The 13538-nt window shown below is 43.9% G+C and overlaps 1 protein-coding gene across 1 annotated transcript; it reads right to left on the reverse strand.

Annotated features, from left to right (window-relative positions):
* Window positions 1-78: 78 nt before the first annotated feature.
* LOC108919108 (sodium channel subunit beta-1) lies at window positions 79-13538 on the reverse strand. Its single transcript, XM_018726882.2, has 6 exons — window positions 13143-13538; window positions 12272-12438; window positions 6294-6531; window positions 5807-5966; window positions 5092-5148; window positions 79-823 (listed from the first exon to the last, which is right to left on the reverse strand). The coding sequence occupies exons 1-5, from the start codon at window positions 13192-13194 to the stop codon at window positions 5103-5105; spliced, it is 663 nt and encodes a 220-aa protein (XP_018582398.1). The 5' UTR covers window positions 13195-13538; the 3' UTR covers window positions 79-823; window positions 5092-5102.

A 13538-nucleotide genomic window follows, 5' to 3' on the forward strand; every position in this document is an offset into this window, starting at 1 on the left:
TTCCAGCTGTTGCATATGGTCAGGCTAAAGCATAATACAGTGCATTATATTAAAAAAAGTATTGTAAAATAGCAAAGAGAATTTGTACATCATTTTAATGAGTTTTATCAGCATCATCACCCATTTTTTTTGTTTTTCCACACCCTTTGTTTTGTTTTTATAAGTGATTCATGAAGATAATTGTCACACAAGCTAAGAAATATGTATTTTATTGAAAGTGATTGTTTTAAATGATTAAAATACATCTGTCTTTTTCATTAAAAAGGTTGGTGAAAACTAAGTGTTACTGAAGGTTGGATTGGGGTATGATGTTTGAATGGAGTGTCTGTTTGTGTACATCTCTCCCCTGTCATATAAATTTGTGACTGAATTGCTCTCATGGTGTGAGAGAACGTGTACACGTGAGTCTCCTGTGATGGCCTGGTGGCTTATTCACATACAGATCCTTCCATTGAACATACAATATTTTATACTACTTACACAAAAACAGCATATAACATTACATAAAAGATAAAGCCTCATAAAACAAAGTGAATAGAGAGAGAAATCTGCAAAAATACACTGGAATAGTATCAGCAGCAGAAACAGACAATGGCAGGGAATTAATAAAACGAACAACTGGAACAAAGTTTAAAAATGAACAAAATTTTGTTTCAGTGAAAAACAGTAACTTGTCAGCATTTAGATACTTTATTCCCTTACAAAACTTAAAGCCCTGCAAACAAATTCACTATTTAGTTAGAAAATTATACAGATAAACAGCAAAGTGAGCAGCATTGGCACAGCTTCTCCACTGTTATTCTTAAGGTTGAATATACCTCACCTGAAAAACAAGTGCAAGAAAGTGAAACTTTAGAATTTACATCTAAAACTAAACATATTAATTTTGCTGTGTTTCATAAAAACTATGAAAAGCTTTGGAATATTAGCCTACAATGAAAGTTCAGTAAAAAAATGTTTTTAAAACTTCACTGAGACATTATCACAAGCATGTAAACATTAAGCTGTAAACCTCTTCCAGTGACAAAAAAACTCGAACACACTGGATTATTATGTGTTCGTTCAGCCATTGTTAAATGTATGTTATTTGTCTGTTACATTTTTAATATTCCTCTACTCACCCTGTTCGGGAACACAGCATAATTATTCAATACATACTTTATATTGAGCTAATTTTTTCCAAGATGCTTTTAGACCTATTGTATGTATTAAGTCTAAAAGGATTGCATCCTCACAGCAGGTGCAGCACTGGTTATAGCAGCTGCCTTGACTTGATGGATGCAGGTTCAAACCCCATTGCCTGCAGTAGTACCATCAGCAAGGTACTCACTTTAAAGTGCTACAGGAAGTAAATGCCCAGCTATGCAAATGGCAAAGTTATTAAAAAAGAATCTCAACAGTGTAAGTCAGTCTAATGAACTAATGGAAGGAGTTTGAACTTTTGGGTGGCATGGAGGTGCAACAGATACAGCTGCAGCCACACTGCCTTGGCTCTTTGGGCAACGGTATGAGCTCCATGTTCTCCACTGGGGAAGCGGGTGTTTACTACAGTGCAAGTAATGAACTGGCAACGCTGCATTACCCCTAGTGTGGGTATGGACGAATATGTGTGTGTGTGGCTACCCTACGACACGCTGTCCTCTCATGCAGCAAGGTGTACCACCCAGTGATTGGCTCTGGACTTGGCGACCTGGCCACGTCAAGCGGTTAATGACAGCGAACTCTGAACTGTTTGTTTGCTTAAGTTTCGTAAACAGCTACGCTGCCTCACACACTTCTGTAACTCACTAAAGAGACTCTTTCCCCACGTGAGAGAAGTACAAATTCATCGAGCATTTCTTTCGAAAAAAGATCTATCATGTAAATCTAATACGTTAATATAACAGGTCAGCATTTGCAGTGCTGTTCTGCACGTTCCCGAATGCTAAAACTCTGAGACGACTCGGAAGTGCGTCCTGTGGCCGTAACGCGCACGCGCCTTCTTGACGCCACTTCCGGCGTGTCCATACACACGTAGAAGTTATGGATGTTGTCTTCAAATCAGCTCGTGTAGATTTTCACATAAATACACAGCACGGGCTGTGTCATTATGTAATTTTTCGCCCTGTACATATCGTCCTTACTGTGTCATTTTGCGAAAGTTGGTTGCCACAGATCACTTATATTTAACCGTTTTCCGGTGTGTGATATGGTCTTGAAATTGTTTCTGTTTGAATTAGGTCGAAGAATATTTAGTTGTACACTCAGTTTGTTTGAGAATTGAAACGACAGTGATGTAAATGTATTTTTTAATGGTAACAGTTCTAGAACAACTTCCACAAAAGCTGTATGATGACGTCATAAGAAGACGACGTGCTCAGAGTCCATGACGTGGGAGAAGGTGTCGTGTCCCCCAACAGAAGGGTGTAGATGGCGTCCCCTGGTGTTTAGCCGTCATATCTGCGTAATTCCACTGAGTACGCTATATAACATTTTTTCCTTGAGTTACATATAGTCAAGGAAAAAAAAAAAAAGTTATTGTAAATGTTTTTTTTTTTTTTTCCCTTGAGTTACATATAGTCCCCCTCCGCGAACCGCCGCCTTACCGAGGTGGAGGGGTTTGAGTGCCTGAATGATCTCAGGAGCTATGTTGCCTGGGGCTATATGCCCCTGGTAGGGTCTCCCAAGGCAAACAGGTCCTGGGTGACAGATGAAACAAAGCTCGGTTCAAAATCCCCTTATGATTATACACGCCTCTGCAGCATTGCGTTGAGCTCGGGAACGGTGCCTCTGGACTGGCAGACAGGGGTGGTGGTCCCTCTTTTTAAGAAGGGGGACAGGAGAATGTGTTCCAGCTATAGGGGGATCACACTCCTTAGCCTCCCTGGGAAAGTCTATGCCGGGGTACTGGAGAGGAGAATCCGACCGATAGTCGAACCTCGGATACAGGAGGAGCAATACGGTTTTCGCCCTGGCCGTGGAACACTAGACCAGCTCTATACCCTCACTAGGGTGCTGGAGGGTTCATGGGAGTTTGCCCAACCAGTCCATATGTGTTTTCTGGACTTGGAGAAGGCATTCGACCGTGTCCCTCGTGGCATCCTGTGGAGGGTACTTCGGGATTATGGGGTTCAGGGCTCATTGCTATGGGCTGTTCGTTCCCTGTATGACCGGAGCAGGAGCTTGGTTCGCATTGCCGGCAGTAAGTCAGACCTGTTCCCGGTGCATGTTGGACTCTGCCAGGGCTGCCCTTTGTCACCGATTCTGTTCATTATCTTTATGGACAGAATTTCTAGGCGGAGCCAGGGAACGGAGGGTGTCTGTTTTGGTGGCTGCAGGATCTCGTCTCTGCTTTTTGCGGATGATGTGGTCCTGTTGGCTTCATCGAATCAAGACTTACAGCGTGCACTGGAGAGGTTTGCAGCCGAGTGTGAAGCGGCGGGGATGAGAATCAGCACCTCCAAATCCGAGGCCATGGTTTTCAGTCGGACAAAGGTTGATTGCCCCCTCCGGGTTGGGGGGGAGCTCCTCCCTTAAGTGGAGGAGTTTAAGTATCTCGGGGTCTTGTTCACGAGTGAGGGAAAAATGGAGCGGCAGGTTGACAGACGGATCGGTGCGGCGTCCGCAGTAATGCGGTCATTGTACCGGTCTGTTGTGGTGAAGAGGGAGCTGAGTCGTAAGGCGAAGCTCTCAATTTACCGGTCGATCTACGTTCCTATCCTCACCTATGGTCATGAACTCTGGATCATGACCGAAAGAATGAGATCGCGGATACAAGCGGCAGAATGAGTTTCCTCCGCAGAGTGGCTGGGCGCACCCTTAGGGATAGGGTGAGGAGCTCAGTCACCCGGGAGGAGCTCGGAGTAGAGCCGCTGCTCCTCCGCATCGAGAGGAGCCAGTTGAGGTGGCTTGGGCATCTGTTCCGGATGCCTCCTGGACGCCTCCCTGGGGAGGTGTTCCTGGAATGTCCCACTGGGAGGAGGCCTCGGGGCAGACCCAGGACACGTTGGAGAGACTATGTCTCCCGGCTGGCCTGGGAATGCCTTGGGGTTCCCCCAGAGGAGCTGGAGGAGGTGTGCGGGGAGAGGGAAGTCTGGGGGGCTCTGCTTAGACTACTGCCCCCGCGACCTGGTCCCGGATAAGCGGAGGAAGATGGATGGATGGATGGATGAGTTACATATAGTCATGCGCCGCTTAATGACCGACCACATATACGACGGTGGTCCCATAAGATTATAATGGAATAAAAACTTACGGACTGGCGACGTCGTAACATAATGTGTTACGTGTTCGTGGTGGTGGTGCTGCTGTAAACAAACCTACCACTGTCGTATAAGTATTGCACATACAATATGTACAGTAAATAATACTTGATAATGATAATAAACACCTATGTTACTGGTTTATGCATTTAATTTATTATACTGTACTCTTAATCGTTATTTTACAGTGTACTCTTTCTACTTATAAAAAATTTTATTGTAAAACAGTATGCTGTGTTACGCCAGCAGCAGCGTCATAAACCTTGTGTTTACTGCATCTCTTGCATTGAGGCTATACCTTCTACGTTTGTATACTGTAAGTACACTCTATGATGTTCGCACAGTGACGAAATCGCCTAACGACACATTTCTCAGAACGTATCCCCGTTGTTAAGCGACGGATGTCTGTACTGTTTAGGTAGGTGGTCATTTAATGTTTCAGTTATGTGTAACTGGTGGTGGGTCCATGACTTGGTGGGTAGCGCTGATGCCTCACGGCTGTTGATTCAGGTGTGGGTTGGAATCCAGACTGGTCTGTGTGGGGTTTGTACTTTGAGCCTGTGTTCACAAAGGTTCGCTCTGGTTTCCACTGAGAATCCAAATCTGTTTTAGGTGAACTGGTGGTTTTAAACTGCCTGTAGCACGTGAATGTGTGTGTGTGTGTGTGTGTGTGGGCCCTGCGATAGACTTGCTTCTCATCCAGGGTGTACTGTCTGCCATGCATTGCGCCTCTGTATTGGACAAGCAGTTAATGGCAATAACATGGAAATGATGGTAACAACATTTCACTGTGCAGCCAAGCAATTCATGACCAGTGGTATGTGTTTAAACAGTATGTGTATATACTTACCAGCAGCTCATTTAATCCAGATGCACACCATCACAGTTGTCCTTGGATTCCACGTGCCTGTGTGGAGAGATTTTGTATGCTGCAATTACTTTTTCAGTTTTTTTTTCTTCATGCAAGTTCTGCTTTGTGCTTAGTAACTTATAATCATTATGTCACTGTAATCACCCTCCAGCTCTCTCCTTCCAATGGTGAAAGACAGCCCTAAAATGGTTGGGAGAGACTCTGATCATAACATCAAGTTTTTGCTGTACCCCTGGAAACTACTGAAGAGATCAATGCCCTGAGTTAATGGGGAATGGCTGTTCTCAAACTCTTCTTGGTCTGGGTCAGAGTTATTGTCTTTTGGACCAACTAAAGTACAGAAGATACTAAAAGAGCAAAAAATATTTGTTTTGTATCTTTATGTCCTGTGAAGAATTTAAAAGCCACCATTATATGTACATAAGAATAACTTATTCTGCAAATTGATTTGTTACATTTATGTAGTTTTTCCAAACTTAAATTTTATCATCTTAAGTTGTTTTTGACATCGCATTCAGCTTCCAGGCTGCTTGTTTTCTGGAACTCAGTTTTTAACTTTGTCAGGTTTTGCTGAGCTATTAAAATGTGATGAGTTGAAATGTGATGATTCTTAGATTCCAAAATCAGAGGTGGTGTCTGAATGGGGAATCTGAGCTGTAAAACTAAGCACTAAGGACGGAGACAGCATGCTCACAGGTCTTGACTCTGTAGCGCCTGTCGGGCTTCCCGAACTTCCATCTCAGCAGTAATCTTCTTGTAGCAGTAGACAAGGATCCCAATCATCCACAGCTGCAGTATCACGATCAGTACATACATCATAATCTCTGAAATCACTGCTGTCAGCTCCCTGTTGGCTGCAAGTGCAAACATTGTTCTTAAGAATCAAGGTGGACCATAGTCATTTGGGGAACACAATGCAAGGGAAGTGAAAGCATGTTTTCCAATTATTATAGCTCAAATCAGTCATTGGTGCTTCCAGAATGTAGTGTTCATTGCTAAAGGACACCAAAAGTAAGTGAAAATGAGGTTAAAAAGAAAGAAAAGGGTGAAGTAAGATTACAAAACAAAGTAACCAGAAAAGATCATGATCCAACAGCAGCTAGCAAAGCAGATACTAAATCAACTCACGAAGAAATGAAGAAAATATGCTGATAGAAAGGAAGAGGACCAACACATCTTACCTTGAGCCACCACTGTAAGCTCCACATCCTTATTAATGGTAACGACCTCATTGTGCAGCGAGAGGTAGAGGGTACGCACAAAGATGCAGCGGAAGGTCCCGGTGTCATTGAAGGTGACGTTGTGGATGTAGATGGCACCCACCTGCACGTCTCTTGTCCCTTCAGTGCCATGCCACTCCAGGCGGCCCTGGAAGTCTTCGTGTAAGATGGCAGAGGTTGGGAAATTATAGTGAAAGACCTGGAAGCAGGAAGAAGTTACAGTGAGGGAAAGGGACATATTTAAGACATTATGAAAAAAATGATTCATCAATTTACCTGTAAGAAAGAGCTGTTAAAGGTGATTGGAAGAGAACTAAAAAAAAAAAACAAGGTCTACTGGATGTTCTACCAGTTCCTTTGTAGTTAGTAACAGTTCCTGGCTGAGAGTGAAAACAGGAGTTTTTTGCCATTAATAAATCCCACAAAACCACCTGTGATAATAAAGTAGGGTAGCTGGTAGTGTGGTGAAGTACACTGTAGTGGTTAGAGCTGCTGCCTTTGTATCTAATGGTTTCAGGTTTGAACCTCACCTCCTGATAGTACCCTAACCTTAAATTGGTCCGGTAAAAGTTCCCCAGTTATATCAATGGGCAAATAGCTGTTGGTAGCATGGGTAGGTTAACACTGTAAGCTCCTTTTGAGAAAAGCCTCATGTAAATGAAAGTAAAATCTATTACTTTTCTAAAATTATTGCTTAAGGATTCATTTTCAGTATTAGCTGGGCAGCCTATGTAACCTGGCTGGGCTTAGCCCGAAAAGGCAACGTGGGGGGACCATGTGGGCCCACCACCCGCAAGGTCCGACATAGAGGTTCTGTGCAATGCCTTTTACACAGCAGGAGAAGGCAAGGTGGAGCAAGGTGTCACGGACCCTTGCGGCAAAAATTGGCTCTTGGCACGTGGAATTTAACCTCACTGAGGGGAGAGTAGCTGGAACTGGTGCAGGAGTTTGAGAGATACCAACTAGATATAGCTGGGCTCACCTCCACTCACAGTGTTGGCTCTGGAGCAATACTCCTCGATAGGGGGTGGTCTCTCACCTACTCAGGAGTTGCACAGGGTGAGAGGCACCGGATGGGTGCGGGGATACTCACAAGCCCCCGGTTGGCTGCCATACAGTTGGAGTTTGTCCCGGTGGATGAGAGGGTGTCCTTAATGTGACTTAAGGTCACAGAGAGGAAAACTCTGACTGTTGTGTGTGCGTATGCACCAAACAGCAGTTAAGAATATTCAGCCTACTTGGAGAGAGAAGGTGGGGGGTGGGGTTCTGGACAGGGCCCCACCTACAGACTCCATAGTCCTGCTGGGGGACTTCTACACTCACATTGGCAATGACTGGGAAATCTGGAGTAGGGTGATTGGGAAGAACGGCTTGCTCAATCTAAAGCTGAATGGTGAAATGTTATTGGACTTCTGTGCTAGTCATGGTTTGTCCATAACAAACACCATGTTTGAGCACAAGGATGCTTATAAGCGTACTTGGTACCGGAGCTCTTTGAACGAAAGGTCAATGATTGACTTTGTAGTCGTTTCATCAGATTTGAGGCCACATGTTCTGGACACTCAGGTGAAGAGAGGTGCTGAGCTGTCAACTGATCACCATTTGGTGATGAGCTGGATCACATGGTGGGGAAAACTGATGGCAGACCTGATAGACCCAAGTGCATGGTGAGGGTGTGCTGGGAACAATCGTCAAAAGAACCTGTCCGGAATGATTTTAACTCCCACCTCCCCATCACGCTCAAAACGGTGGAGATGATTGTGGACTTCAGAAGAAACACCCCAGCATTATCCCCACTCACCATCATGAACAGCACTGTGGCAACAGTGGAGTCATTCAGGTTCCTGGGCACCACCATCTCACATGACCTGAAGTGGGAGCCCCACATAGACTCCATTGTGAAGAAGGCCCAGCAGAGGTTGTACTTCCTTCACCAGCTGAGGAAGTTCAACCTACCACAGGAGCTACTGATGCAATTCTACTCTGCAGTTATCGAGTCTGTCCTCTGCACTTCTATAACTATATGGTTCGGCTCAGCTACGAAATCAGACATCAGAAGATTACAGCAGATAGTTCGGACTGCTGGAAGAATCATTGGCACACTCCTCCCAGCTCTCCAAGAACTGTACTCATCCAAAGTCAGTAAAAGGACTAGCAAAATCATTCTAGACCCCTCACATCCAAGCCACTTCCTCTTTGAACCTTTTCTATCTGGCCGGCGCTACAGAGCACTGAGCACCAGGACAGCCAAGCATAAGGAAAGTTTCTTTCCTCAGGCCATCTACCTCATGAACAGCTAAATCCCCCCTAGAGAGTAAACCAGCGCAATACACAATGCTGTTTATATTTATAATTATAACTATTTATCACATCATATCTCTTACTCACATTCCCTTGCATTTGTATAGAACACACCTGTACATACATATAATGTCTAGTGACAATTTTTGTATATTGTGTATTTTATATTTTTTTATATTTTTTATCCCTTATTCACGTATTCTATCTTCCCATCTGTGTCTTGTCACTGTCATTCTGTCTGTGCTGTGGAAGTTTCTGTCACCAAGACAAATTCCTTGTATGTGTGAACATACTTGGCAATAAAGCTCATTCTGATTCTGATTCTGATGAGAACTTCTCCCATGTCCCACAGGAGGTAGGGGACATGGAGTCTGAATGGACCCTGTTCAAAACTTCCATTGTGGAAGCAGCCAGGTGCACCTGTGGCCAAAAGCTTGTTGATGCCAGTCCCGGCGACAACCCAAGAACCCGCTGGTGGACACCAGTCGTGAGAGAAGCCTTCAAGCTGAAGAAGGAGGCCTTTAGGCCCTGGTTGGCTCAGAGGCTCCTGACTCAGCAGATAGGTACCGGCAGGCAAAAAAGGCACCTGCGGTTGCAGGAACAAAATCTGGAGCATGGGAGGAGTTTGGAGAGGCCATGGAAAATGACTTTCGTTCGACCTCAAAGAGCTTCTGGAGAACCATCTAAACAGCTCAGGAGGGGTCGGAAGAGCTTCTTTCAAGCTGTGTTCACCAAAGGTGGAGAAACTTCGACCTCAAATGAGGACATTGTCAGGAGGTGGAAGGAGCACTTTGAGGAACTCCTAAACCCAAGAGATATGCCTCCCTTACAGGAGTCAGGACCAAAGGCTTATGGGGCATCAGAGTCCATTTCCCTGGTGGAAGTCACTGAGGTAGTCAGAAAGCTCCACTGTGGCAAAGCACTGGAAGTAGATGAGATTCGCCCGGAACTGCTTAACGCTATGAATGTTGTGGGGCTGTCGTGGCTGACATGCCTCTGCAGTGTTGCATGGACCTCAGGGACAGTGTCTTTTAATTGGCAAACTGGGGTGGTCCCTGTCTTTAAGGAAGGGGACTGGAGAGTGTGTGCCAGCTATCGGGGTATCACACTTCTCAGCCTTCTTGGGAAAGTCTATGCCAGGGTGCTGGAAAGGAGGCTCTGATTATGGTTGAACCTCAGACTGAAGGGGAAAAATGCGGATTCTCTCCTGGCTGCGGAACAGTGGACCAGCTTTTTACCCTCTCACAGATAATTGAGGGGGTCATGGGAGTTCACTAATCCAGTCTACATGTGTTTTGTGGATTTGGAGAAGAGCTACGACCATGTTCCCCGAGAAATGCTGTGGCAAGTGCTTCAGGAGTATGGGGTGCCGGGGCCACTACTACAGGCCATTCGGTCTCAATACACATGCAGCAGGAGCTGTGTCCGCATACTCGGCATTAAGTCAAGCCCGTTCAATGTGTTGGACTCCGCCAAGGTTGTGCCTTCTCCCCACACCTGTCTGTGGTTTTCATGGAAAGGATATCAAGGCGCAGCCAAGGTCAGCAGACATTCTATGTGCGGGCCAGAAGGTGATGTCTCTCCTTTTTGTGGATGATGTTTGGCACTGTCACATGGATACCTCCAGCGTTCACTGGAACGGTTTGCAGCCGAATGTGAAGCGGTTGCTGTGAGGATCAGCACCTCCAAGTTTGAGTCCATGGTTCTCTCATGGAAAAGGATTGCATGCCCTCTTCAGGTAAGGGTAGAGAATTTGTCCCAGGTGGAGGAATTTAAGTATCTTGTGGTCTTATACACGAATGAAGGGAGAAGGGAGCATGAGATCGGCTGCAGACTAGGAGTAGCAGCAGCAGTAATGCGGTGCCAGAATGGGACTGTAGTGGTGAAGGGGGAGCTAAGTCATAAGGCAAAGCTCTCTATTTACTGGTTGGTCTACGTTCCTATCTCCACCTATGGTCATGAACTCTGGGAAATGACCGAAAGAATAAGATCACAGATACAAGAGGCTGAAATGAGTTTTCTCCGCAGGGTGGTGGGGCTCACTCTCCGTGACAGGGTGAGGAGTTAAGTTATCTGGGAGAAACTCAGAGTGGAGCTGCTTCTCCTCCGCATTGAGAGGAGCCAGCTGAGGTGGTTCGGGGACCTGGTAAGGATGCCCCCTGGTCGCCTCCCTTTGGAGGTATATCGGGCATGGCCAACTGGAAGAAGACCCTGAGGTCAGCCTAGGACCTGCTGCAGAGATTATACAGTATCTCCCAGTTGGCCTGGGAGCAGCTGAGGATCCCCGAGTTGAGCTGGTGGAAGTTGCGAAGGACAGGGACATCTGCGCTTTTCTGCTCTATTGCCACTGCGACCTTAGAAGGACTAAGCTGCCAAGAAAATGGATGCATGGATAGATGGATAGATGGATGGACGGATACTGTTATTAACAATTATTAATGTTTCCAGATTATTACTGATTGGGTCACAGCTACTTACAATTTTAATGGTAACTTGGCAGAGCATTTTGTATATAAGCAAATTGCTATGGAAAATATATTTCAGTCTGGTAGCGAGTTTCCCTTAATATACATTTTCAGGTAGCTGCCAAGGGCAGGGATATTTGTTTAGAAAACTTGCTTTCAACAAGAAATTTGTTTAAACAAATATAAATTATTTTATAACAGTACCCCTTCATTTGCGTACCTCTCTGTTGGCTTACTCATACACATCGCTGCCTGTATTTATCTAAGTATGTAAGTTTTTAATATATGTCATTTCAAACAGAGAATAAAGAATATTAAAGTCTTAAGTAAGCGGCAAATATAATTGTCCAAGTCAAAACCAAACTTTGAAAATTAATTTTTACAATCCCATTTCAGCTGCACATATTCCTTTAAATTGTATTTTGAAACATAAGGTAGTAGATAGAATAGAGATGAAAGAATCTTGGTTCTAAGAAGTCCCAGAAAAGACAGTGCTCCTGTCCTGAATAACTTCAACAAAATGCAGAGTCATATGAATGGATAAATGTGTAAACCTGTAAGCGGTGTAGCCCTTCTTTTAGTGAAAAATGTATTAAAACAGTAATTAAAAGTGTTTTTTACAAAAAACATAAAGCACAGAAATTTAATATAAAAAATCTGCATGTCTCATACTCTATTACCCTTAACCTATGACTTGTTAATGTTATGGGAGAAATTCAGTAATCATTTTGTTCTTCACTTTGTAAGCGGGGTGGCAAAGTCACGTGGGAGGCAATTGTTGGTGTCTCACAGAGGCTGGGCTGTTTGGGCATAGATTTGAATGCAGCTCAGTTTGTGTGGAGTTTGCGTGTCTTTTCCCTGTTTGTTTCCTTCAGGTGCTCTGGTTTCCTCCCAAACACATGTTTTTCAGGTTCATTGTGGGGGGCTACCCTTCAATGGATTGGTGTCCTGACTAGGGTGTTCCCTATATAGCCTTGTGGCCTGTATTTCTGAAACTGCTGCCACCCTGACTTACTCAAGCAGCATGAAAGTGTGTGAACAAGAATTTCTACATGCCATATACCTGAGTGGCACACCTGAAGTAATTGCATAAATTGACCATAATCAGTCTTGCATTCTGAAGGAAGCCCATATCATTCATGATAAGTGTTGTGAAGACTTCCTTGTACTTACATGATAGAAACTTTGCTCTCCCAATGGCCTAAAATACCAGTCAACAGTGGCTGAGGCAGAAACCTCCTCCCTCCTCTTACAGGAGATGCAGCCCAACATAAAGCTTTCTCCAGCAACTGCCTCTGTCAGCGAGTCCACCTCTGCACAGCCTCCCTGGCACTGTGACACTGAAAGACATCATGAAGGACACCAATGGAGCCTAGTTTTAGAGAAGAACAAGAGGAGGGTGGCGTGGCAGGAGGGAAAATTTTGATGAAAATAAAGCAGAAAGACCTTTAGAGAGCAAAAGGTGCATCACACATAATCCAGCATGTTGGAACAGCATTAGGAAATACAGAATCTGAAGAAGGTGTCCATGTTGTGAACCAAAAAAGGTTGCCGAAAGTTGAGAAATAAAGTTTTCAATAAAAGAGGAGTGCCGTTCAATGATGCATATAGTCTTTTACATTTATTCATTTAGCGGACACTTTTCTCCAAAGCAACTTACAAATGTTAAGATTCCTACAATTATTTACGTATTTATACAGCTGGATAATATTTTTAGTTGAGCAATTTTAGGGTTAATACCTTGCTCAAGGGTATTCCCGCAAGGTGAGATTGAAACCAGCAACCTTTGGATCCATTTATATCAGTTATAAACTGAAAACATTTATGAATTAAAGCCCCAAATACTGTTACAAGTACTGCTTCTGTAGCATTAATGTTTTCTGGAACAAAATTTGCTATAACATTAATTATTATTATGCATAAGTAGTAATCAAAGAAAATCAAGTTCCACCAAAGTTAAGACAGTAAATCTAAATGAAAACACAGTCATATAATTATGTATCATTTATCTGAACAGTTGGTTGATCATCAAAAAAAAACTTACCATATAAAATACTCAGCAGGGAGCACAGAAACAATACCTTCTGGGAAACCATTTCGGAGCTGAAAATATTGTTTTTAAAATATACAGAGTTTCTCTATTTTATCACGAATATCCCAAGATGAAGTTGGAAAATTATCCAAGACTGTAATTTATCGAGTCCCTGTTCTTGAATAAGTCTCACCAGTTTCCTTTAGAGGACTTCTGCAACTCAACGTTGGTTACACATTTAATAAAGGCCAATCTGGAGTTCCTTTTTTTTTACCAGACTAACTTCAAAAAAATTCCTAATCAATATTTTTGGGACTACAAATGTACTCTCCAGCCACAAGAAAAGAAATGCAAGAAGAAATCCATTTAGTCTCTTCTCCTTGTTCTGTGTTTCAGAGTATCTGACCG

Source organism: Scleropages formosus, chromosome 18 (genome assembly GCF_900964775.1).
Source record: "Scleropages formosus chromosome 18, fSclFor1.1, whole genome shotgun sequence".
Taxonomy (NCBI): Eukaryota; Metazoa; Chordata; class Actinopteri; order Osteoglossiformes; family Osteoglossidae; genus Scleropages; species Scleropages formosus.